This window comes from Argentina silus (genome assembly GCF_951799395.1).
Source record: "Argentina silus genome assembly, chromosome: 18".
NCBI lineage: Eukaryota > Metazoa > Chordata > Actinopteri > Argentiniformes > Argentinidae > Argentina > Argentina silus.
The window spans coordinates 3,374,921-3,399,481 of record NC_139672.1 but is presented as its reverse complement, the minus strand read 5'-3'; the positions used below and the strand labels follow the sequence as shown (position 1 = coordinate 3,399,481).

Sequence of the window (24,561 nt, the reverse complement as noted above, 5' to 3'; positions counted from 1 at the left end):
AATATGGAACCTAAATGGCTGTTCCAGTGAGATAGTGTCACGGCAAATCACTGACAGTAGCCTATAGGCCTATTGCCCTGCAATTGGATTAGTGATTGAATTCTTTATTGGCACAGACAGAAGCCTGGGTCAACTCAAAAGATAGATAACAACGCTATAAAACCATTAGGTGATACGATGTGTTTACATGTCTGCTAAAGATGACATAAGCTTCAATAAAACACTTGCTCATACATAATCTCTGGCTGGAGACAACTCGACAGTAAACGCATAGACACACACTCACTCTCTCTCTCTCTCTCTCTCTCTCTCTCTCTCTCTCTCTCTCTCTCTCTCTCTCTCTCTCTCTCTCTCTCTCTCTCTCTCTCTCTCTCTCTCTCTCTCTCTCTCTCTCTCTCTCTCTCTCTCTCTCGGTGGTGTGTCATCAGAATTTGAGATCCCGTACTCTAGGTCTTACGGTAATCAACTTGCACAGTCACGAGGCGAGATTCGAGGAAATGCGACTCTGTCTGAGGTTGACACCGTTGATAAACATGATTGCAAAGCGTTGGAAAATGTGATTTGAATTGAAACGAGCTATTTAGTTGCCACTTGTCAATAGAAGTCGAATCACGACTTTTCAGGTAAGTTTGTGCGCATGAGTGGTTAACCACGCCCATTCACATTGAGTAAACACTGAGAGGGATACTTTAGTAAACAGTAAGTCTTTGAACGACCTTCCCACTGCTGTCAGGACTGCAGAGTCACTCCCTATCTTCTGCTGTAGATCGAAGACCCATCTCTTCAGGCTACATCTTAACGGTCCCTCCTAAAGACCTCTTCTTCCCCACTAACCCTGTGTACAGGTTTCTCTACTGTAAATAACTTAATGAAAAGTAATTATTCCTTCTTCTAGCATTGGGACTGCCAATGACCATGGTGGCTGATGGATAGATGATTCACTTACTTAAACACATGTATTTGTTGTAAGTCACTTTGGATAAAGACGACTGATAAATGCCATTAATGTAAATGTAAATGCTAACAAAGTGTTTTGAGAACAAAGGGCGTGGTGCCCCTCTGTACTGTTGTACTCTGCTTTGTTGTACATTTGAAAGAAAGGAGAAGCATGGGGAGGTATCACAGACCCAATTAAACCTAGTCCAGGAGTAATATAGACAATAAGCAGATCTTGGTCATGGAGCCGCCACATACACTCACTGAACACTTTATTAGGAACACCTGTACACCTTCTCATGGTGGAGGTGGTGTAATGGTGTGGGGAATGTTTTCTTGGCACACTTTGGGCCCGTTAATACCAATCAATCATCGCTTGAATGCCACAGCCCATTTTAGTATTGTTGCTGACCATGTGCATCCCTACTTCCAGCATGATAATGCACCATGTCACAAAGCAAAAGTCGTCTCAAACTGGTTTCATGAACATGACAATGAGTTCAGTGTTCTTCAGTGGCCTTCCCAGTCACCGGATCTGAATCCAATAGAACACTTTTGGGATGTGGTAGAACGGGAAATTCACAGCTTGAAAGTGCACCTGAAAAATCTGCAGGAATTGCGTGATGCAATCATGTCATCATGGACCAGAATCTCAAAGGAATGTTTCCAACATCTTGTGGAATCAATACCACGAAGAATTGAGGCTGTTTTGAGAGCAAAAGGAGGACCTACCCAGTATTAGTATAGTCTTTCTGATAAGGTGCTCGGTGAGTGTACATGAGTGAGTGAAAGTGTGAATACAACATCTGACAGTCTATTGACTTCTTTTTCAGTAGAAATGAGGGCACTGACTCTCATGGACCATGACCTACAGGCAACATCGGGGGGTCTCTACTCCAGCAGCATCAGGCCCAGCCTGGAGAACAGACTCCTGGTCCAGGCCTCCTCTGTGCTGCCTCCGGCCCCCTCCATGCTATCCTCATCCTGGGCTTCCCAGCCCTCCTCCTGCCCCTCTCTCCAGCCCTCCAGCCTATCCTCCACCACCTCCACCCTTCTCTCGCCCTCTGCCTCCACCACCTCCACCTTCGCCTCCCCACTCCTCAGCACCCAGAACACACTCCTGAAGAGGGACCCGCTCCTCTTCCCTCTCACCTCTGTCCCCTCTCCCCTCCTCTGTGGCCCTCTGCTCTCGACATCCCTGACACTCTCTAGTGGTGTCCTGCCCCCTGCCTGTTTCCACCAGTCTCCCACTCTTTTAGCCGTGGAGGAGACGAGGGGCGGAGGAGGAGATGGAGGAGAAGGAGGAGATGGAGGGGATAGAGGGGATGGAGCAGAAGGAGGGAGACCGTGCTCCTCAGAGGACATGCAGACTTACAGTGAGGAGATGAGTGTGGTACGTGGCCCAACTGACCTGTCACTATGTCTGTGGTTGGTAGCCCCAAGTCCCCAACCAAGGCAAAACATAGACTATTTAAATTCTTCTTCTGAGTATATTAGATTTTTTTGTGACCATATTTGTTAATGCCATTGCACAGAATGTGCTCAAGTGTGTTCCCCCCGTCTTTATGACATGGCAGGGTTCTGAACAGGACTTCCTCATGGTGGATGACATGGCAGTTGATCATGAAAAGCCTGAGCAAACCATGACGAACAGGGAAGAGGTATTTGGGGAGATGGAACAGAGAAAAGATGAAGAGGAAGAACTCAAAGACAAAAAGGTGAGAAAGGAGATTCTACCAGATTTTTCTTTTTTTACAGATAATTTCATATCTCTACATCTAAGTCATTACCTGCCTCCCTCCCCATTTCCGTTCTTCAGTACCTGCTGCTGAACGACGTGTGCTGTTCTCTGGTGAATAAGAACACTGCTCCTGGACAGAAGGACTGGGATGCAGACGAGAGTGTGTGGACAAGGATCAAGAGCTTGGCCAATGATATCGTAACCAAAGATCCACAGTTTCTCCTCAAGGTGTGATGCTGAGAGAGAGAGCATACGTGCTCCTCCATTTCAGTGTGTGTTTCATGGGTATACCAGTTTACCATGCACCTAACTGCTACTAGTACAGTAAGTCCTCTGTGCTCATCATCTCCTGTCTCATCTAGGTGGCGGTGTATACCAGACAGGAGTTGAACATCCGTATCACAGCCAACTTCCTGCTGGCTCTGGCTGCCAGTCTACCAGCCTCTAAGCCACACGTGCGCAGGTATTTCTGCGCAGCTGTCCAGCTGCCCTCTGATTGGCTTGAAGTGGTGAGGCTGTACAGCACGGTGAGTCTTCATCAACATCTGTTTGCCTGTCACTCTCAGCTATGGGTAGTTTGTCTTTCGCTGTCTGTCTGTCTATCTGTCTATCTGTCTATCTATGAGAGAGTTTCTCCTATAACTAGCCCACTGTGATGTCATCCCACAGTGCTTCAGCCATTCCTTACCCTCCTGTCTGAAGAAGGCTCTGGCAGACAAGTTCAAGCAGTTCAGCGAGTATCAGCTGGCCAAGTACAACACACGCAAGCATCGCTGCAAACACAATAAAACCAGACCCAAAGCCAAGGTATGGCACACATGTATACAAACAAACACACACACACACACACACAGAAATTAATCAGGCTTATATACTCATTATTTGTTTCCCTTCTCCTCTATTCTCTTCATTTCCATTCATTCTCAGAAACCTTCCACTGAGCAGCTGGCAAAGTGGGCAAATATGCTCCGATCTGAGCCCACCATGCTGCAGAAATATGTGAGTGTTTGTTTGTAATAAGTCTGTGTGGTATTATGTGTGTGTCTTCTAGTGTGTCGTAAAGTGTGTGTGTGTGTGTGTGTGTGTGTGTGTGTGTGTGTGTGTGTGTGTGTGTGTGTGTGTCCGTCCGTCCGTCCGTCCGTCCGTCCGTCCAGATGGAGGGCAAAGCTGTGGTGGATAAGAAGCAGAGTGAGTTTAGTATGAAGAAGATGATCAAGAGGCTCCACATCAAAGGGCCTGCCAAGCATGTCATGGCTATACTAGGAATGAGGTAACACACACACACACACACACACAAACAAACTATCAGAGAGATATATCCAACCCACTTTGGCAGATGTTTCACAGATATGCTGTATTTTGTGCACAGACCTCAATAATATTGCGTTTTGGTACTTTTTTAACCTGCATACAATCTCAGTGATGTGTTGTTGTTTTTGTGTTTGTGTCAGGTACCCAGCTGACATGAAGGCGTTCACCCGCAGTGGGCTGAGTGGGGTGTGGGAGAGGGAGAGGGCAGGGCAGCGCATGAAACTGAAACAGCCAGAAACATGGGAACGTAAACTCAGCCAAGAAGGAAACAAAGCCCTCACCTGGGAGAAACTTATAGGTCTGTTTACATTTCCAGACACACACACACACACACACACACACACACACACACACACACACACACACACACACACACACACACACACACATACAGTGAATATTATGTATTATAATTATAGAACACTGTAACAGGTCCTTATTTTTTTTTTTTTTTACAGACAATAAGTCTCTGCCCTTCATGGCAATGCTGAGGAACCTGAGGAATATGATAACTCAGGGCATCAGTGAGAAACATCACCAACAGATCCTGGGCAGACTGACCAATGAGGTGAGTTTTCTATATAGATTGACCAATAAGTCCAATGGAGGAAAAAATCAAATCAAACCTGATTTATGCTGCTTTTCACGTGTCAGCACACACTTTACGCTGACCCTGCGTATGCATTTGTTTTAATATTTATAATATTTATTTTATTTTGACGTTGTTACAGAAAGCAGTGATTCAGAGCAGACAGTTTCCCTTCCGATTCCTCTCTGCCTACAAGGTCATAATGGAACTTGGCAGCACTTGTGAGTATCCTTCACAAAGACACACATAGACACATAAACATGCAGTGTCAAAAACAGCACCTGGAAAGTTCAATCCCTATCTTCCACCATAGACTAAAGACCCATCTCTTTAGGCTCCACCTGGGCTCCTCATCCTCAGACCTCTCCACCCCCTAACATCCTACATTACATTACCTGAACTTGAGAGAAAATTAGAAAAATCGTCCTTTCTCTAGCACTGTGACTGCCGATGACACTTGTTCTTATCAAAGGTTTTACTCACGATGACTGATGTATTGTTGATTCACTTCCTTAAACACTTACTTATTGTAAGTTGCTTGGGATAAAAGTGCTAAATGACTTTAATGTAATGTTATGTAAATGAATGAAACACATCAGCTATTAGTGTCGGAAGGACTGGAGCCTCACACCTCTGTACCTCCGTTGTTAAGTTGGTGCGTCGGAGAAAGCGGTCCCCACCTCCAAGGAGATCCTGATGGCCTTTCTGAAGAAGCTGCCGAAGAGCAAGCGCTACAGCCGTTTGGACTGGGAGACGGCGGGGAGGAAGAGACTGAGGGTGGCGTTAGGGGTGCCCTTCATCTACCGCATTTACAACATAAAGAAGAGCCTGCTGCAGAAAACAAGGTACACACCCACTTAAGACATTCACCAGAGGGAGGGGCCAGGAGGTGTAGGCTGACATGGAAAGACAGAGAGATGGATAACAATTGAATGATTGTCATGATGAATATTGAACCCATAGAGATGTATACTATTAAAGATCAACAGTTTCTATCTCTATAATTGAAACATAGAAGTAGAATTTGGTCAGACGGAACTCTGAGACAATCAGACAGACGGAACTCTGAGACAATCGCACAGACGGAACTCTGAGACAATCGCACAGACGGAACTCTGAGACAATCGCACAGACGGAACTCTGAGACAATCGCACAGACGGAACTCTGAGACAATCGCACAGACGGAACTCTGAGACAATCGCACAGACGGAACTCTGAGACAATCACACAGAATAAACACACAGACGTTCCGTCTGTGTGTTTATTCTATATATATTTTATTATTCTATATATTATGTTTTATATTCTTATTTGAAATCCCTTCAGAAGAAATTAAATCCCTTCAGATGCATCATCTCATTTTTGAGGGGTGCCTGTCCATGTTCTGTCTGAGACAGGCAGGCAGTCAAACCTGCATTCCTACATATACATTTACATTTACATTTATGGCATTTAGCAGACACCTTTATCCAAAGCAACTTACAACAATTAAATATGTTTAAGTAAGTGAATCATCTATCCAACAATCATCATAAGACAAAGTAATCAATGCTCACACCAGGGGCCATTGGCAGTCTTAATGCCAGAAGCCAATTTATTTTTATTATTTTTTTATTATTTATTAACAGGATAGAACTTGTACAGGGGGGAAGTGGGGGTGAAGAGGTCTCAAGGGTTGGGGTTAGGGTTAGGGTTACTACAGGGAGGGTAGTGGGTGTGAAGAGGTCTTAGTTAAGATGTAGCCTGAAGAGATGGGTTTTCAATCTACGGCGGAAGATAGGTAGTGACTCTGCAGTCCTGACAGTGGGGGGAAGCTCATTCCACCAGCGGAGCACCAGGACAGTGAAAAGCCGTGACCGAGTGGCGCGGCTGCTGCATCCATGTAGAGGTGGCTTTGCCAGGCGGGCAGCCGAGGTGGAAGAGCGGAGTGATCCTGCAGGGGTTTGGGGGCTAACCATTGCAAGTAGGTAGGGGCTGTTCCCTTTGCCACCCGGTCGGCGAGCACCAGGGTCTTGAATCTGATGCAAGCTGATACGGGAGCCAGTGGAGGGTGCGGAGGAGGGGCGTGACATGGGAGAATTTGGGGAGGTTGAACACCAGACGAGCGGCAGCGTTCTGGATGAGCTGCAGAGGTCTGATGGCGGAGGCGGGGAGTCTGGCCAAGAGTGCGTTGCAGTAGTCAAGGCGGGAGATTACAAGTGTTTGGACCAAAAGTTGTGCTGCTTCTCTGGTGAGGAATGGGCGTATCCTTCTGATGTTGTAGAGGAAGAATCTACAGGAGCGTGCTGTCGCTGTGATGTTTGCCGCACAAGATGGTGGTTGTCAAGGATCACCCCAAGGTTCTTAGCTGTATGGGTTAACAGCTAGGCCCCCTGTTACAAAAGGTTTGATCACCATGCTAATGTTGAATTAACATTTCAGATTCATGAGCCTGAACAATTGTCTGCCACCAATTCAACTGGGTGTTGGTTTGAAAGAGGCTCATTCCCATGCAAGAGCTATTGATTAGGTTAAGCACATGGGAATGGAATTCATAATAACATGATTGAATTAAGTTTGTCTTCCATGAGCATCAGAATGTTGTTGTGGTGTCTCTTGGTGCACATGATCACCACCATTCCTCCTGGTGCTAGGAGTATGTGTACTGAGTGAGGGGGGGTCCACTCAAAATGTGTGTGTGTTTCTGTGTGTTTCTGTGTGTTTCTGTGTGTTTCTGTGTGTTTCTGTGTGTGTGTGTGTGTCCAGAGATGGTCAGAGACTGTACACGGCGGGTCTTCTGGAGAGGTACCGGAAGGCTTTGGAGACGGCAGTGCAGATCTCGTGTCGTTACAACGTGCCTCCCCTTCCTGGATGCACCTTGATGTTCTTAGATTGTCGCATGGATTTCAACGAAACCTGGACCAACGCTCCGGACTTCTGCTGTCCCCCCGACCCAGAGGCAGAAGAAGGAGAGGAGAAGGAGAAAAAGAAGGAGGAGAAAAAGAAGGAGAAAAATGACCTCTCACCCACTGTAAGGACCCCCCCCCCCCCCCGAAACATCTAGAACCTTCTCTTCCTTCAACTCTACTTCTCTCACACACACATGCACAACATTTACGTTTTTAATTTGTGTTATTCCACACAGATGTTGGAGGCGGGAGTGTTGCTATCGCTGATGATTGCCTTCAGCGCGGAGGACCCCCATCTAAACCTCTTAAATTGGAGGCAGTATAGTGAGGTGAAACTCAGCTCTGACGTGCTATTGGACAACGTGAGACCTGTGATGAAGCAGATGCAGGTGAGAATGTCTTTTGATTGGCTGCTTGTCCCAATTCTTTATAAAGGTTTCCTTACAGTGTTGCTTTCTACCTTTTCTCTCACAGGAGAATGTACAAAGCTGTATCAACATGAAATCAGTATCCTCTTTGTTCTCCAAAGTAATGTCCCAGAAAAACAAGGTGTGTTTGGTTATGCTTTTGTGTATATTGATTAATTATTTGTTTTGTTTTTAGTGACCCATTGTATTTGGCATGATGCACATTTCTGACAGTGGAGAACATAATGATGCACTACTTTGACTCGTTGCTCCACTGCCTCCCTCCCCCTCAGGTGGACAATATCATCCTGATAGCTGATTTTTATATTTATGACTCAATTGAAAAGGCGATTGACCGATACAGAAAGGAAACCAACAACAACCCTCTGGTGGTGAGAATCTACCTGAGTGATCGGTAGGTGGTGCTTCTTTAACTCCTTTGCACACACTACAGTACCTGCTACAGTACAGTACCTGGAACCTTTCTATCATGGAAGTAGCTTTCCCTGTGTCCTGACTACTACTGCACAGTATTATATATCATAGTGTTGTGTTATTAACATAGTATTAAAATAATGTGTTTGTTAAAGTATATAGTATTATTATATGCTAGTATTTATTTAGTTTTTCAGTTCCAGTAGGGCAGAAAAGACCGTAGGCAGGAACTATGTGACGCTCACAGGCTTCAGTGAGCAGATCCTCAGGTGAGTTCCTCTCATTTCTTCTCTGGCGTCTGCACACGCAGTTGTGCCTGTGCAGGGAGGGGCCGGCGGAGCGGTTGTTCAGTGTGGTTGAAGTGGATGAGATTCGCGCTGTGCCCGTAATGTGCCCGTTGGGTGAACCCGAACTTTGAACCCCCTTTTCCAGATGATCACTTTATATACATGGAATTGTATATGTTTATTTAAGTGGTTATTTAAGAAACTTGAACTTGCGGTGTGATCCTGTCTCCAGGTTTGTGGCTGAGAGAGGCTCCTCGAGACTACTGGATCGTGTGGAGCACATGGACAAGCTGCACCACATCCCTCCTCCACAGGGGGGTGCTAAAGACCCTAACACAGCTGCTGCTGTCACCCCACTACCGCCCAGCCCAAAACTGAGGTACGTTTGTCCACTATGGCTAAGAATTAAAACATCAAAAGAGATTTGTCTTTTGACGTATCTGTACTGGGACCAGTGTCCTATTGAACTCCTCAACACCCTCTCCTCTCCTCTCCTCTCCTCTCCTCTCCTCTCCCCTCCTCACCCTCCCTCTCCTCTCCTCTCCCCTCCTCACCCTCCCTCTCCTCTCCCCTCCTCGTCCTTCCTCTCCTCTCCCTTCCTCACCATCCCTCTCCTCTCCTCTCCCCTCCTCTCCGTCGTGTCTCCCCAGATGGCGAGGTGTGCGTGTGTTCATCTCTTCCACGTTCAGAGACATGCATGCAGAGAGGGACATGCTGGTGCGGAGCGTGTTTCCTGAGCTCAGACGCCGGGCGGCGCCACACTGCCTCTACCTGCAGGAGGTGGAACTGCGCTGGGGTGTGACGGAGGAGGAGTCGAGCCGCACTGTGGAGCTCTGCCTCTCAGAGGTGTGCCGCAGCCAGATGCTGCTCGGCATTCTGGGAGAGCGATATGGGCTGGTGCCTTCCCGTCCACCTCTACCAGACCTCCCACAGTACAGCTGGGTAAGGCCTGCAGTCTATGTACAGTTTCTCTCCTGTAAATAAAAAAAAAGTAATCCTTCCTTCTTCTAGCATTGTGACTGCCAATGGCCCCTGGTCCAAGCATAGATTTGTTTTTCTTATGATGTCTGATGTGTAGATGAATCACTTACTTTAGACAAATGTACTTGTTGTAAGTCGCTTTGGGTAAAGGCGTCTGCTAAATGTCAAAAATGTAAATGTCAAAAAATGTAAGCTCTTTGGACACAATGTAAGGTTCTCTGTCAGGTGGATATTGCTATAATTGTCAGACAAATCGCTGGAAAGAAAGTTGATGGAAAGTGATTTGTTGTTGCCTTCTCTACAGCTGGATTCTGCTCCATCGGGGTTGTCAGTCACAGAAATGGAGATTCGTCAGTTCCAGGCCCTGTATCCAGACATGGCTCACAATCGCATGTTCTTCTACTTCAGAGCCCCCGACCTGTCCAGGTACACACTCCCAATTCTCCACCTTTCTCCTGAAGTATGCACTTGCTCTCGATCTAAAAGCCTGAGATTGGTCTCAGCATGGGCACTTCTTTCACTGTGGTTTAATCTGCCAGGTCTGTTCCTGTGTCATGGAAGTCCGACTTTGCTCCCGAGTCAAAGGAGGCTGAATCGAAAATGTCAGACCTGAAAAGTAGAATCCGGAACAGTGGAGTGAAAGTCACAGAAAAGTGAGTCATGTTGTTTCAATGTCTTAGTCTTGAGGAGGCTTTATCAAACTCTTGCTTCATGTCCTCTACCTGTACTGTACCTCTCCCTCTCTCTCTCTCTCCCTCTAACTCTCCCTCCCTCCCTCCCTTCCTCCCTCTCTCAGCTACCCCTGTGAATGGGGCGGTGTCGTTGATGGGAAGCCCTATGTGAAAGGCCTGGAGGAGTTTGGGAAGGCGGTGCTGGAGGACCTGTGGCAGGCCATGCAGAAGCAGTTTGTGGAGGTCAGAGACTTTGAAGATGACAGAAAACTCAAATGAAAAGGCCTTAAATTCCACAGTCTTGTTTTTCACCCGTCATCTTACTGAAGTGGTCTGTTTGACAGGAAGCTGATGAGACTGATGTCGGGTCCGATATCTCGGAGCAGGAGGTGCACCAGGGGGCGCTGCAGAGGCAGTTCTTTGGGCGGGCCAAGGTGCTGTTTGGGGCAGTAGGGAAGGTGCAGGAGACTCAGCTCAAGGGAGGGCTGGTACTGCTGGAGGGAGCTCCAGGAGAGGGCAAAACTGTCTTCATGGTAAACTATAACACATACACACACACACACACACACACACACATACCTAGATGATAGATCTTTGACATTCTCTCTCCGCCATGCTTGTAGGCTGCTCTGGCAAATGCCCTCAGAACCCCTGACAAGACCTGGAAAACCCCTACATGTCATGTCATATCCTACTCTACTGCTGCGAGCCAATCAGCACGCACTGTGGAGAACCTTCTGCGCTGCTTGGTCCAATGGTTGAGGAGAAGAAAGGAAGAAGAGGAGGACTCGCCTCTTCCTTCGTCTTCTAAGTGAGTGTGATGGAATCCTTTTGATCAGGTTCTTGTCAAATGTACTTCCAAATGGAAAGGAAAGACATTTAACAGTATGCAACTAGTCAAAACTAGTTAATTGCAACACCAATTCATCCGTCTGTTTAATCATAGAGATCTGCTGGCAGAATTCCACTCCAATTTGAGTGACACCAGGAAGGACCAACCGCTGGCCTTGCTAATTGATGGGGCAGAGCTTGTGCAGGATTCCAGGGGCCAGCTGAGCTCTGATTGGATACCACAGCAACTCCCACAGGTAAGAGACACTGAGCTGAAACATACGCAGCGATTTTCAGTCAGTCATGAGTCCATTTACTGTTTATGTATACATATCTTTAACTTCTACATGATAAACGCGATATAGTCAGGGCTCCCTTGAAAAATATTCATATCAATGGGGCTTACCTGGATGAAATAAAGTAAACAGAGATTTTAGAATACAAATGCTCGATGAAGTAAATATGGTTTAGCATTTAACAGATCTTGCACCTAACTCCTTTGCTCATTTGTTTATTTTTCAGGGTGTGTCTTTGGTGCTTAGCATCACGTCCGGTTCTGACCTGCTCCAAACCCTGGCCAAGAAGAAAGGGGCTGTCCTGATGCCACTAGGGCCGTTATCTTTGCCAGACAGGAAGGACATAGTTCAGAAGGAACTCGATGTTTATGGGAAGAAACTCAGTGACTCTGCCTTCAACAACCAGGTTATTGCTGTGGAGAGTTTACTCACTGTGTTGTGAATACTATGGATTTCTCCATGTTGTATATTTTCACAATCAATTTAATTGTCTGTGTCTGTGTCTGTGTTTCTGTGTCTGTGTCTGTGTGTGTACAGCTTCAGACACTCCTGATGAAGAAGGGAGCTGTGAGTCCACTCTACCTGCACCTGGCCTGTGAAGACCTGAGGAACTTTGCATCCTTTGACAAGGTCTGACATGTCATCATGTCATCATGTCACAATGACCCGTAGCTTTAGTCACTATGATCAGTGGGACAAGAGGGAGAGACAATGATTATTGTCCATTCATTGACGATGATAGTTGTTGGTGGTGGTGATGATGATGATGATGATGATGATGGTGGTGGCTGATGATGATCATGATGGTGGTGGTGATGAGGATGATGATGATGACGGTGGTGGTGAAGATGATGGTGATAGTGATAATGATTATCGTGATGATGAGGAGGATGATGATGATGATGATAATAAAGACCATGACGTCCATGTTCCAGATCAGGGAGAGTCTCCAGGCTCTTCCTCAGTCTCTGTGTGAGCTGGTCCTGTGCAGTCTGAGACGCCTGGAGTCCCAGTATGGACAAGACTACATGCTTGGGACAGTGACAACACTGATTTTCAGCAGAACAGGTAAGAGAGAGCACCTCAAAATCATCTCATTCATTACACACTGCAACTGTGAATACACAAAACCATCTCATTCATAACACACTGCAACTGTGAATACACAAATCTTTTCAACGCATGTACCTCTTGCCGATGCTACACACACTCTGGCACCCATGTGTTCCCTTCCTGTCCTATCCTATCCAGAGCTGGGTTCAAATAGTATTTTAAATACTTGATGGAGATTGCCTGGCACAATGGAACCAATTCAACAGTCCCAAAAGTGCTAACCCTGTGGTCCCTTGAAAGCATTTTAAATAAAACATTTTGGCCAGATGCCTGGTCCCTCGCAGTGATCTGCCATGCAGTTGTCATGACAACGGCCTTCTGCTTCCATTGCAGACCTGAGGGAGAGGGACCTGTATGCCATACTGAACATGTGGATGGACCTGACCTCTCGTGACGAGGTCACATGGCAGGATGTACTGCACCTGGCCAGAAAGCCCAAACGGTGCATCCCCATGGCAACCTTCACTCACATGGTGCAGAATTTACAGAGGTACAGAACTGTTCAAAACGTGAGACTATCAGAGGTCAGCATTATAGCAATGTAGAGCCCAATCTCTCATGTATAATGACATATCTTAATCTTGCAGCCTGATTGGTCTGTCTCACTGTCACGGCCCGGATGACCTCCTGGCTCTGACCAATCCAGAGGTGAGGCGGGGATTTGAGTATTTCGTCCATCTCCCAGAGTTAATGAGAGTCAAGGCTCATCTTCTGATTGCAGGTACTGGGCCACACACACACACACACACACACACACACACACACACACACACACACAGACAACTCAGGTAGTCTCTGCCTACCTCCATGCAGATGTTTAGGTACAGTAACCGTGTTACAGAGTTTGTTTGTAATTGAAAGTCTCCCATTCGCAGCACATCTATGGGTGCAGTCGGATCCCCAGGGAACTGACACATTTCTTCACTGTGAGGCCAACTCCATCAAGCACCTGCCTTTCCACCTGGTTAGTGCCACTGCCTTTAACCTTTGACCTGTCCACACTAGCACACCAATTAGCATGCATGGCCAATACATGACTTTATTTTATGCGAAGTGTGAATATTGGAACGTAGACACAAACTCATGTTGAATGTTTTTCGCTCAGACGGTCAGTGGCCAGGGGGCGACAGTACGTCTCCTGCTCTCCAATTATCACTTCCTGTTTGCCAACGTGCGCCACGGCCTCCTGCACCACATCCTGGAGACGTACGGTGTGTATAGTGAGTCACATGTGCACAACAGTCGACAAGCTCGTTCCATTTGACCTTGTGACCCCTGTCAGTGGGTCTCACCCTGTCACCTGGTGTACTTGACATCTCCCTCTCTATCATTCTCTCTCCTGCAGGTAAACAGAGTGAGTTCGTGGAGCCTGCAGGTAATCGATACTTTCGTAGCAATTGCGTAAAAAAGGCCTCTCATATACTACTGTGACGATTCACCCACCTACACATGACGGCGTCCGTCTGATGAAATCACTGATTGGTTGAGGGTTTTTTTCGGCTCATTCTTCAGCGGGTGCTCAAGGCTGTTGGGAGGACTGTCGGAGTTTCCTGCAGCGTCACGCTGCACTCCTGTCCACATGGCCAGCTCTGTTTGTGCAGCAAGCTCTGAACGAGCCCCAGGACACCCCTGCCCACGCCTGGGCACAAGGCCTGCGGGGGACAGGCCAGGCTCGCCTGGTGAAGTGGCTGAACAGTGCCAAACACACCCAGCGGGAGACTAGGTACTGCACTGGTCACCCTCAACCTCTTGGTTTTTCTGTGTAATTTGTGTTACCTCTTTTGATTCTGTACAACGGTATAAATAATTTGGTATATTATTGTGGGGATAGATGTGGGGTTATTTAGTTGCGACAAAGCAGAGCTATTTCTTTCTGAGACCAGGTTATATTGAAATATTGTTGTAATATATCCAAGCTTAGGTTTTTGGTTACCCTCAGGCTATTGATTTTTGGGGCCAGGTTTTTATATTTTAAGTCCTCTGTCTTTTCCTCAGTGAGCTGGTCTCCACCTTCCTCTCTGAGCCCACCTGTGTGACTGTGAGTCCAGGAGGGGACATGATGGTAGTGGGAACAGGTGAGGGGACCCTCCACCTCATCCACACTGAGACTGGACAGGTACAGTAACCTCCTGCTCTCTTTCTCTCTCTCTCTCTCTCTCTCTTTCTCTCATTCTCTCTCTCTCTGTCACACTCAACTATCTTTTCTGTCTCTATCTCTTTCTCTCTCTCTCTCTCTGTCACACTCAACTATCTGCCGCTGTCGTCAAGGAAACAAACAGACATTTTAGGAACACTCAAACATGCTTGTTACTATTCAAACCATCAATCAATCAATCAAGTTTATTTGTATAACGCTTTTTACACAGACAAATGTCACAAAGTGCTTCACAACAAAATAAAACTAAACAATGAATACAATACAAACAATATGATGTAACACCAAATCATAGACCCCCAAACAAGCATAGATGAGCTAAAAGGGGTATTACTAATGGGTATGACTTGCGTAGTTTCATGTCTGGAAATAATGTGGGACCACATGGGTTCAGGAAGCCATGTCGCTGGTGAGCAGCTGTGACGGCGTCTCTGGCTGCCTCTTCCTCGGGGAGAGTCTCCTGGGAACGGTGTCGTTTGACGGACGGATAGAGATGTGGGACATTCAGAGCGGCTGCAGGTGAGAGAACGGTTGTGGTAAAGACTTTACCCTCTCGTCTCGTTTACAAATCAACAAAAGCGGCTCAACTCCTCTCTTTTTGTCTCCTCAGGACGTCCCTGATCGAGGCTCACTCAAACAGAATAACAGGATGTGATGTCAGCGCAGACGGGAAGCACCTTGCAACAGTGTCCCTGGACTCCAACGTTAAAGTGAGACTTGAATCGAAATCATTTTACAATGACACTGTGTTGATGTTGTGTAATACCTTATTCATAACTAGAACTGTTATCAACGGTATGATCCATAGGTGTGGTCATCTCCAAAAGGCAGTCTGGTCGCGACCCTGTTGATCCCCAGCCCTCTGAACTGTGTGACCTTTGACCCTGAGGGTCAGCTCCTGGCTGCGGGGTGTTGGGATGGGGCTGTGCGTGTGTGGAACTGGCTCCAGGATGAAGTAGTCATGGTAAGTCAGACAAAAGAGAGGGCGCGTCCCAATCGTCTCTGTCTCCTCTATTCCTCGCATCCTCCCTCCTCGCTTCCTTCTCAAATCACCTATTCTTAGATGTTCTCCTTCCAATGCACTTTGAGAAGGACACGACTAGAGAGAATGTGAGGAATAGAGGAAAGACTATTGAGACACAACCACAGTGAGCAGGTGCTTTGAATGATCGGGTCTTCATACTGTAGCACTGCTTTTGGAATAAATGACAACTCTGGTTGCACTTTAAGTCTGACTATAAGCGAATAAAGGTCTTAAGAAAGCCCAACACCCCAAACTGAATCTCTCCTCCCCTCCTCCTTCTTCCCTCTTAGACTCTCACTGGTCATCAGAGGTCAGTACGCTGCCTCTCCTTTTCTCCCTCCTCCTCTCTGCTGTGCTCTGGCTGCGTGTCCGGGGAGGTGAGACTGTGGTCAGTACCGGCCTCCACCTGCGTGGGGCGTTACCAGGCTCACGATGGATCTACTGAGGTCCTCAGCTTCCTGGAAGAAGGGGAGCTGCTAGTGAGTGCTGGCTCTGACCACAAGGTGAGATGCTGCAGAGTGATGCTTTTAATACACACACACACACACACACACACACACACACTTGTTTACCTCTCCTCTTCTCCTTTCCAGGTGAAGTTATGGTCCGGTGGTATTGGTCGGTCTGTGAACGTGTTTGGAAATGAAAAGGTATGCTGTTATATTTTTTATTAGTTTCTTTGGTAGTCATATTTAGTTTTTTGTCTTTGTCCATTTTGGTCTCTCTGAGGGTAGGAAGTCACATCCTCATCATGGCTGTTTGCATTGGCAGGAGACTCCTCGGGAGGGACAGAGGTCGACAGCCACGGTGCCCCCGGCTCTGTGTGTGGCTGTTGCCGGGGATATGGCCGCAGTGGGTTACCATGGTGATGGGGTGAAGCTCTTCAGTCTTGAATCAGGTATGACATGGCTGGCAAACAAGAAACGGGCAAACATACAACTCTACACAAGGAATTGAATCCCATATAACTCTGCAATGAATTGAATCCCACACAACTCTACACAATGAATTGAATCCCACACAACTCTACACAATGAATTGAATCCCACACAACTGCAATGAATTGAATCCCACTCAACTCCTCCACTCTCCGACCCCTACACTCTATTCTGCAGGAGAGTTGACGTGGGCCAGCGAGGACCTGCGGGTGTCCATCCCGTGCCTGATGTGGCTGGCTGCGGAGGAGGGGGAGGAGCCTGAGCTGCTGGTGTCTGGGGGAGGGGACCAGCGTCTCAGGGTGTGGGGGAGGAGTCAGGACCGAGTGGGAGGAGCCATGGAGCTGCGAGGGAGATTTGGAGTGCAGCACGGCCCCATCCTCGCTCTGGCACAGAACTCCTCGTACCTGGCCTCTGCCTCAGGTCAGACCCGTAGAAGGCCAACATACACAAAACACTCAGAAAACACAGAAAGATTGTAATATATATATATATATATATATATATATATATATATATATATAAAAAGCAATATAAACATAATTGAAAACAACAACAACAATAACAACAACTAGTCTAGTGTAACTAGTGTAACTAGTCTTACCTCTGTTGATTCTGTATAACGGTATAAATAATTTGGTATATTATTGTGGGGATAATGTGTTATTTAGTTGCGACAAAGCAGACCTATTTCTAGACCAGGTTATATTGAAATATTGAGTTGTAATATATCCAAGCTTAGATTTTTGGCTTCCCTCAAGCTATTGACTTTTGGGGCCAGGTTTTTATATTGTATTAAGATTGTGATATGTTTATATTGCTTCATTTTTTTGTACATAATTAAAAACAACAAGAACAATTGCAAAGCACTTAGCGAATCAAACACCCAGTGACCCAGTGTTTTTTTGATGGTTCTGATACTGACCCACTCACATATTCTTTTCCCTTCACTCAGATGACTGCACCATCGCTCTGTGGTCAACGAAGGACATGACCTCTGAACCCTGGGTTGACCCCTATGTGGTCTCTGTCCTCAGAGGTCACAGTGGAGGGGTCACCTGTTTGGCCTTCAGTCCCAGTGGGGAGGAGTTATTATCTGGAGGGAAGGATCAGGTATAAGTGTGTGTGTGTGTGTGTGTGTGTGTGTGTGTGTGTGTGTGTGTGTGTGTGTGTGTGTGTGTGTGTGTGTGTGTGTGTGTGTGTGTGTGTGTGTGTGAGAGAGCATGTGCCTGTGTTTAATACTGTTATAGTGAGTAGAGGTGATGTTGATGATGGAATGACCAAATACATTGAAAAAGTTGCTTTTTTGTTGATAATTGAAAGCATTTTACTAACAAGTGGTTGTTTCAGGCTCTGCTGGTGTGGAACATCAGCACCTCTCCTCCTGCTCTCTCCAAGTCCCTCCCACACTGTCACGGAGACTGGGTCACTGGCTGTGTCTGGACCCCAAACTGTGTGGTGAGTTGTGTGTGTGTGTGTGTGTGTGTGTGTGTGGGGGTCGTGAGGGTGTGTGTGTATGCATGTGCATGTGCATGTGCATGTCATGAGTGTGTGTGTGTGTGTGTGTGTGTGTGTGTGTGTGTGTGTGTGTGTGTGTGTGTGTGTGGGTCGTGAGTGTGTGTTGTTTTGTGTTCTTGTAAAGTCTGTCTCTACTCCCTCTTCACCTCGTCCTCTGTGGAGGCTTTTTCATTCTAATCCAGAGTTGATGCGTCGAGTGCCGACACTTCATCCTCTCTTTCTCTGTCAGCTGAGCTGTTCCAGTGACTGCAAGATCCGTCTGTGGGACCTGCAGACGGGCCGCAGTGTCAGAGAGATCCTGGGACGATCCCCCCTCAGCTCTGTCTGCTGTCTGGTGAGTCTGCCCGGCCAGCAGGGGGCAGTGTGGAGTTGTAGTCTCGTTAGACCTGAGGGTGGTAGTGGTACCAAAGATTCTACAAAGGTTCTATTGGTTCTAAATCCTCTCTGATAGTATTTATGGTGGGAGAGTTTCTAACGGGGCTATGAGTGTGGAACATTTTCTTTTAACTATTTTTATTGTCGTTTTTACTGACTATGCTTTTGTTTTACTTTTTGTTTATTTATCTATTCTTGCAGTGTCTTTGAGTAGTGAGAAAAGCGCTATATCAAATAAATGCATTATTATTAATAGTAGGAGGTAGTTTGCAATGGAGAATGGGGAAGTTTATGATGTAGTGAAACAATGCTGTTTGTGTCCTCTTTGGTGGTCTGCAGGGGGAGTTTGTGACAGCAGGCTGTGTGGAGGGGTCGCTGCACATCTGGAAATGGGAATCAGGGCTGGAGATCAGCAGGATATCAGCCCACAAGTCCCGCATTCACCACTGTTCTGTTCTCCCCAGCTCAGGTACTGGGTCTTCCTGACTGACACACAAATGTAGACCCACACCAATGAGCTTTCCTTATCTGAAAAACACACCAATGAGCATTACCTATCTGTAAAACACACCAATGAGCTTTCCCTACTCCAAAGCCCAGTTAGAGACAGTCTTCTATCCTTTATCTTCAGACAAGACCAAGGAGGGTATCCAGGACGATATGATGGTTGCCACGGCGTCGGACGATGGCACGGTGAAGCTTTGGAACCCTTTCCAGGTGAGAGTGCTGACGTACAGGTGAATGTCTGTGTGAAATGTGAAGGATCATTCATAAGGCTACTGCAATATGTGAGATTGATGCTGCAAACAAGGATCTCTTTGCACATGTATATAACTAAGAGCAAATTGCTCAACTTTATGATCATTTGCTTAGATGGCTCAACAGTAACACATCACTGTATCATAAATGGATACAACAGATGTAGCGGTAAGGGACTAGATTATCTCCTTGTCTCTGAGCACAGGTACATCATCACAGCACATTGCAAGACCACAGCGGAGGGATACATGGAGCCGTCTTCAAACAGGAAGGAGACCCGGCATTCCTCACAGTGTCTGAAGATCGGTCGCTGAGGTCATGGAGTGTTGCCATGGGAATGGGTAACGCATTCACAACTGAAATAAACCTTCCTAGCTCCTTACACCAGTTAAATTCATAAGCATTTAAACGTTTTGTGTTGTAAGTCAGCCACCATCTTGATTCTTGAGGCACTATTTATTATCAATGTTTTGTTTTGTTTTCTACATCTTCTACATATTTTCCTGTTCTATTCTTTTGTCCTCCCCTCCAGAGAGTCCTCCCAACCAGGCAGGGACGGTCACTGCTCTGTGCTTCTCCCAGGCCGGAGATCTGCTGGTGTCGGGTTACGAGTCTGGCTGTGTGCAGATCTGGCAGCACAACTCTATGGTTGGACACAAACAGGTAACTGCCTACCTCCATTCCACAGTCATGATTCATCCATCAGACCTGGGTCAAACTGAGCATTTTATTGAGCCTTCCTGTAGTACCACATGGGCGGGGGTTTGCACTTTCGAGACGATTCCATTGGTTCTGTTGTGCCACGCAAACTCATTCAAGCACAGTGAAGTATTTAAATTGATTTCAAATACTATTTGAACCCAGGTCTGCCATCCATTCCTCCATTCAGCATGAGGTTGTGAGGCGGGTCGGTGGGTTTCTGTAGGGTTTGTGGTGTGATGAGCTGTGTGTCTCTCAGGCTTCTGACAGTAGCATCACAGCTGTCTGCTCCATGCCTGACGACCAGTGGGCTGTGGCCTGCATGGGGCCATCTGTCTCTGTGTGGAGGCTGGAGTGGAATCCTCAACACAGCTCTGCAAGGTACAGTACAGTAAATCTGAAGATCACACATCATAGTAGAAGAGTAGATAAGGTCAATAGACATAGATATACATCACAGTAATCAAGTCCTCAGACCAGGTTGTTGAAAGAGGTTGTTGGAAACGGATGCGTGTACACACACACACACCCACACCCACTATGACACATCTTTTCCTGTTGTTCCAAGGCATTTGTTAGAGTTTAAGGCAACAACAAAATGTGCAACTTGCAACTAGGCTTTGATGGTGTCATATGCACTAGTCCTGCACTGTCTGCTGGTCTGAAGAGTCTGAATGACTCACCTTTGTCTGCCCCCTAGTCTGGTGAAGGTGTCCACACACTCGGTTGAACTCCCAGTCATGCACATGAACTTCTGCTCTGTCCTGATGGGAGTCGGTGACGACGGAAATGTGGTCAAGATTATAAAGGATGACGGAGACAGCAGCTGGTACCGGTAAAGGACATACTAATTCATCACTATACACACACCAATACAATACAATACAATACAATTCATACACACACACCGATACAATATAATTCTTACACACACACACACCAATATCAATACCATACATTGCTCCGCACACATGTTAATAATAGAGTACACCAGCAAATAGTCAAAAATATGCAAAATCAACACACAGTATTAAAGTGCAAAACATTGACTTGTTCCCACTGTTTTGTTGTTGCCATGGCAGTTGGAGTACAGATTCGCATATTCTGGGGATAATGCGAAATGATGAGAAGAGCACATGGCTTGTGGCGGAGAATGAAGGACAGGTGGTCCTGGGCTTCATGGTGGGTCCAACCTCACACCACCTTCATGGCAGGCTAGAGCCACACTAGCATAGCATGCTAGTTAGCATGCATGGCTGATAATAGGTTGCTTTATGTGGCATGCTAGTGTGACTATTGGGACAACGCCACACCTCGCACATCACATAGAAAGGCATACTGTACAGCAGGGGAGGCTGGTGGAGGTAGAAATCAGAGGACGGGCCTCATTGTAATGCGAACGGAATGAGGAATATCAAATATCAAACCAATGTTTAATACCATTCCTCATTCCGTTCCATGCATTACAATGAGGCCCGTCCTCTGATTTCTACCTCCACCAGCCTCCCCTACTGTACACACCTGAAGAAGACTTGTGTTCAACACTGTGGAGCATTCATATATTGAGTGCAGGCATTTTCTTTCTTAACCTGTACACAGTACATAACACATACAACTCAACATGGGTGCAGGACCTACAGTAGCACACACACACCATGCCATGCAACACATTACACACTTAAAAGTCACTATTTCTGGTTGCATTATGGTTTGGATCTGACCTCTAGCTGTGGATAATGATATGGCCTTCCTATGGTCTTCCTCTCTCCCCCAGTTTGCCATGGGCCAAAAGTCTACCATAACCTTGAGCACTATGACACTTGATAAGGACCAGCCTGAGGGACAGGGAGGCTGGGTAACAGCCACAGCGGTGGAGGGAGGTACTGTATGATGACACACACACACACACACACACACACACACTGAATTTGTAATTGGGATCACAGGTCGGTTGTGTATTCTGAAGAAATGATGTACTGCTCTGTCATGGTGTTATGATGTTATGAAGATATGCTGTTATGTGTGGTGATATGACGTGCTGCTCTGTAATGTCTCCTGTGTACAGAGTTTGTGGTGTGTGGAGATTCAAAGGGGAACATGTGGTTCAACAAGCCACCAGACCTGACCTCCTGGAGCAGCAGGAAACCTGTAAGACCTCCCATTCCCTCCTCATGGTGGTGATGATGATGTTGAACAGGATGCTGTTGTACAGAGGACAATTCCGTTGTTGTTTCTGATGATGGTGATGATCATGATGATTGTGTTGGTGTTGAAAAGGACACTATTATTTAGGACAGTGCTATTGTCATGGTCGTATTGATGATGACGATGATGGTAGTAGTGATGATGATGATAGTGATGATTGCTCCATAGGCACACAGTGACAGGATCACTGTTCTGAGATTGGCCGGCAGCACCATCATCTCTGCGTCACACGACAGAACTGTCAAACTGTGGGACAGGAACACCAAGAAACAGGTGCGTTACCCTCACACTACACTCAACTCACAACTTAGAAATGACTCAAAATCTCACCATGGCATGTTAGAACTCTGCCAATGCAGGACGTTTACAGTGCAATTGTTTTTGAGCCTCCTGACCCTCTCTATTTTCTATCCTTTCTATTCTTTCTCCTTATTCTTTTCTCTCTCTCCACCCTCCTCCTCTCTCTCCCTCTCCCCCTCTCTCTCTCTCGATCCCCCTTTCCCTCTGCCTCTCTCTCCCTCTCTCTCTCTCTCTCTCTCTCTCTCTCTGCAGGTGGGTCTGTTTGTGTGTGGAGCTCCTGTGCTGCTACTGGAGGTGAACCCACAGTGCTCCAGTGAACTAGTGTGTTGCGACGGACTGGGACAAATCTACTTCCTCTCCTTGAGAGAATAACACACACACACACACACACACACACACACACACACACAGGCAGACAGGCAGACACACCTCACACAGACACACACACACCCCACACAGACACAGACACACACACACATACACAGACACACACATACACACACAGCATTCGCTGCACAGGCACTGTGTTCTGGATCACTGTATTACTCCTATGCATCTCTTCCATGTGCCTCAATCAACACTACTTTCTATCTTCACTAGACATTAAACACTAACATACTGCACTCTCTAATACATATAATCCAGTTAATACACATTTTATGTTTGTGCCTTGTAAACCAAGGGAGAAGAACATGAATGTAAACAAGCAGAAATTTGTAGCAATATGTTTACTTGAATGTTTTGAAGTATAAACTATAAGTATTTTGTTTTTTTTATAATTTGAAATGGTATAATGACTTATTTAAGAAAAGGAAACAAATTATTTTGAAAGTGGTTTATTATGAATATATGACATCTTTTGTTTGCTTGCTGCATGTGAGACATGTTATGTTTTTGACATTAAATAAAATACCACGATTGTCTCACAGTGTGGATTTCTCATGTTTAATTACTTCAGTTTTGCAATTTGCACACAAAACAAATACTATATTCAAGGGTTTGTCTGTGATACTGTTCTTCTATTCAATTTGTTAGGGTTAGGGTTAATGAAAAGGCCTATTGGTGAAAGCAGGGCCCTGCAATGTGCATTTAAATGTTAAGCCGTAGGGCTTTGTCTATGTGTCTACTGTCCAGTTGTCCCCAAGGGTCTTCCAACAAGACAATGACCCAAAGCATTCAAGCAAATCTACCAAAGAATGGCTCAGGAGAAAGAAGATTTGTGTTTTGGATTGGCCAAGTCAAAGTTCTGATCTAAATCCAATCGAGATGCTGTGGCAGAACCTGAAGCGGGCAGTTCATGCCAGACACCCCTCAAACCTCACTCAATTGGCTGAATTCTGGAAGGAGTGGGCAAAAATCCCTCAAAACAGATATTTGAGACTGATTAGTGGCTATACGAGACGTTTACTCCAAGTTATGGCTGCTAATGGAGGTGCCACAAGCTATTGACTGAAGAGGTTCACATATTTTTGCACACATGAAATCTGAGTTTTTGTTACAATAAACCACTTTCGTTCCTACTACACTTGCTCCGGGGCTGCGTTCAGGCGCGTGAGAAAATAGACCCATTGTTGTGTTTGGGTTGAGATCTCACATCGAAAACACCATTTCTGTCCATCTGTGTATTTATGTGTACTTATGTGTACAATGAGAGATTCTTATTTGTCAGAGGTCCTCTTCACCATATAGATGCTGCGGCTGTATGGAGAACTAAATACTCTTTGATGAAATTCTCGTGACAGTGTAGTCTGTATAGTAAAATAATCTGCCGCCTACACTTTTGAAGCTGGTTAACAGTTTACAATGAGTTTAGATGAATTGAGTTATGCAGGGTTGTAAGAACTAGAGAGATTACTGTTCAAGAATGCAAATTCCGGAATAATCCATTTCGCTGGATCGTGGCTAGATTGTGTGATGTTTTGGATTATATATCGGTTACTGATCTTTGCACCCCCGTCCCATTCCTAGACAGAGTTGCCAGTGTGGAAACCAATGCAATGTTCTACAACAGAGTCATCAGCCAAACGCGCACAAGGTGCTGATATTTATCAGCAAGTAGCCTTTACAATTCCATGATATTAATAGTTACCATAACGTGCCTTGA

General features: G+C 46.1%; 1 protein-coding gene across 3 annotated transcripts; it reads left to right on the top strand.

The window, feature by feature from the left end:
* Positions 1 to 516: 516 nt before the first annotated feature.
* LOC310818875 (telomerase protein component 1-like) lies at positions 517 to 23,373 on the top strand. Of its 3 annotated transcripts, none has more exons than XM_083689950.1 (56): positions 517 to 623; positions 1,773 to 2,329; positions 2,514 to 2,654; positions 2,756 to 2,905; positions 3,040 to 3,204; positions 3,347 to 3,484; positions 3,605 to 3,676; positions 3,832 to 3,947; positions 4,129 to 4,286; positions 4,447 to 4,556; positions 4,720 to 4,798; positions 5,230 to 5,422; positions 7,324 to 7,588; positions 7,703 to 7,855; positions 7,941 to 8,015; positions 8,167 to 8,288; positions 8,506 to 8,577; positions 8,828 to 8,974; positions 9,246 to 9,537; positions 9,881 to 10,002; positions 10,116 to 10,229; positions 10,373 to 10,490; positions 10,592 to 10,780; positions 10,871 to 11,058; positions 11,194 to 11,335; positions 11,601 to 11,780; positions 11,912 to 12,004; positions 12,310 to 12,442; positions 12,821 to 12,977; positions 13,075 to 13,208; positions 13,363 to 13,451; positions 13,593 to 13,698; positions 13,833 to 13,862; positions 14,000 to 14,210; positions 14,483 to 14,603; positions 15,037 to 15,161; positions 15,253 to 15,352; positions 15,451 to 15,606; positions 15,957 to 16,169; positions 16,260 to 16,316; positions 16,438 to 16,564; positions 16,782 to 17,024; positions 17,557 to 17,714; positions 17,952 to 18,059; positions 18,349 to 18,453; positions 18,834 to 18,963; positions 19,126 to 19,211; positions 19,459 to 19,594; positions 19,786 to 19,916; positions 20,212 to 20,333; positions 20,653 to 20,787; positions 21,035 to 21,134; positions 21,727 to 21,832; positions 22,018 to 22,100; positions 22,326 to 22,430; positions 22,710 to 23,373. In XM_083689950.1, exons 2-56 carry the CDS (start codon positions 1,775 to 1,777, stop codon positions 22,827 to 22,829), a joined length of 7,776 nt encoding a protein of 2,591 aa, XP_083546076.1. In that variant the 5' UTR covers positions 517 to 623; positions 1,773 to 1,774; the 3' UTR covers positions 22,830 to 23,373. The 3 variants fall into 3 exon arrangements, with proteins under 3 accessions (XP_083546076.1, XP_083546074.1, XP_083546075.1); XM_083689948.1 differs by having other exon boundaries at positions 13,593 to 13,707; XM_083689949.1 differs by having other exon boundaries at positions 557 to 623; positions 1,770 to 2,329; positions 13,593 to 13,707.
* Positions 23,374 to 24,561: the final 1,188 nt, after the last annotated feature.

Bases quoted from the DNA above. Each gene is read 5' to 3' on its own strand.
- LOC310818875 (XM_083689948.1), top strand. From the start codon at position 1,775: ATGAGGGCACTGACTCTCATGGACCATGACCTACAGGCAACATCGGGG. The intron at 14,604-15,036 runs GTACAGTAACCT...ACATGGGTTCAG, and splicing joins TCCACACTGAGACTGGACAG to GAAGCCATGTCGCTGGTGAG. The intron at 21,833-22,017 runs GTACTGTATGAT...TCCTGTGTACAG, and splicing joins AGCCACAGCGGTGGAGGGAG to AGTTTGTGGTGTGTGGAGAT.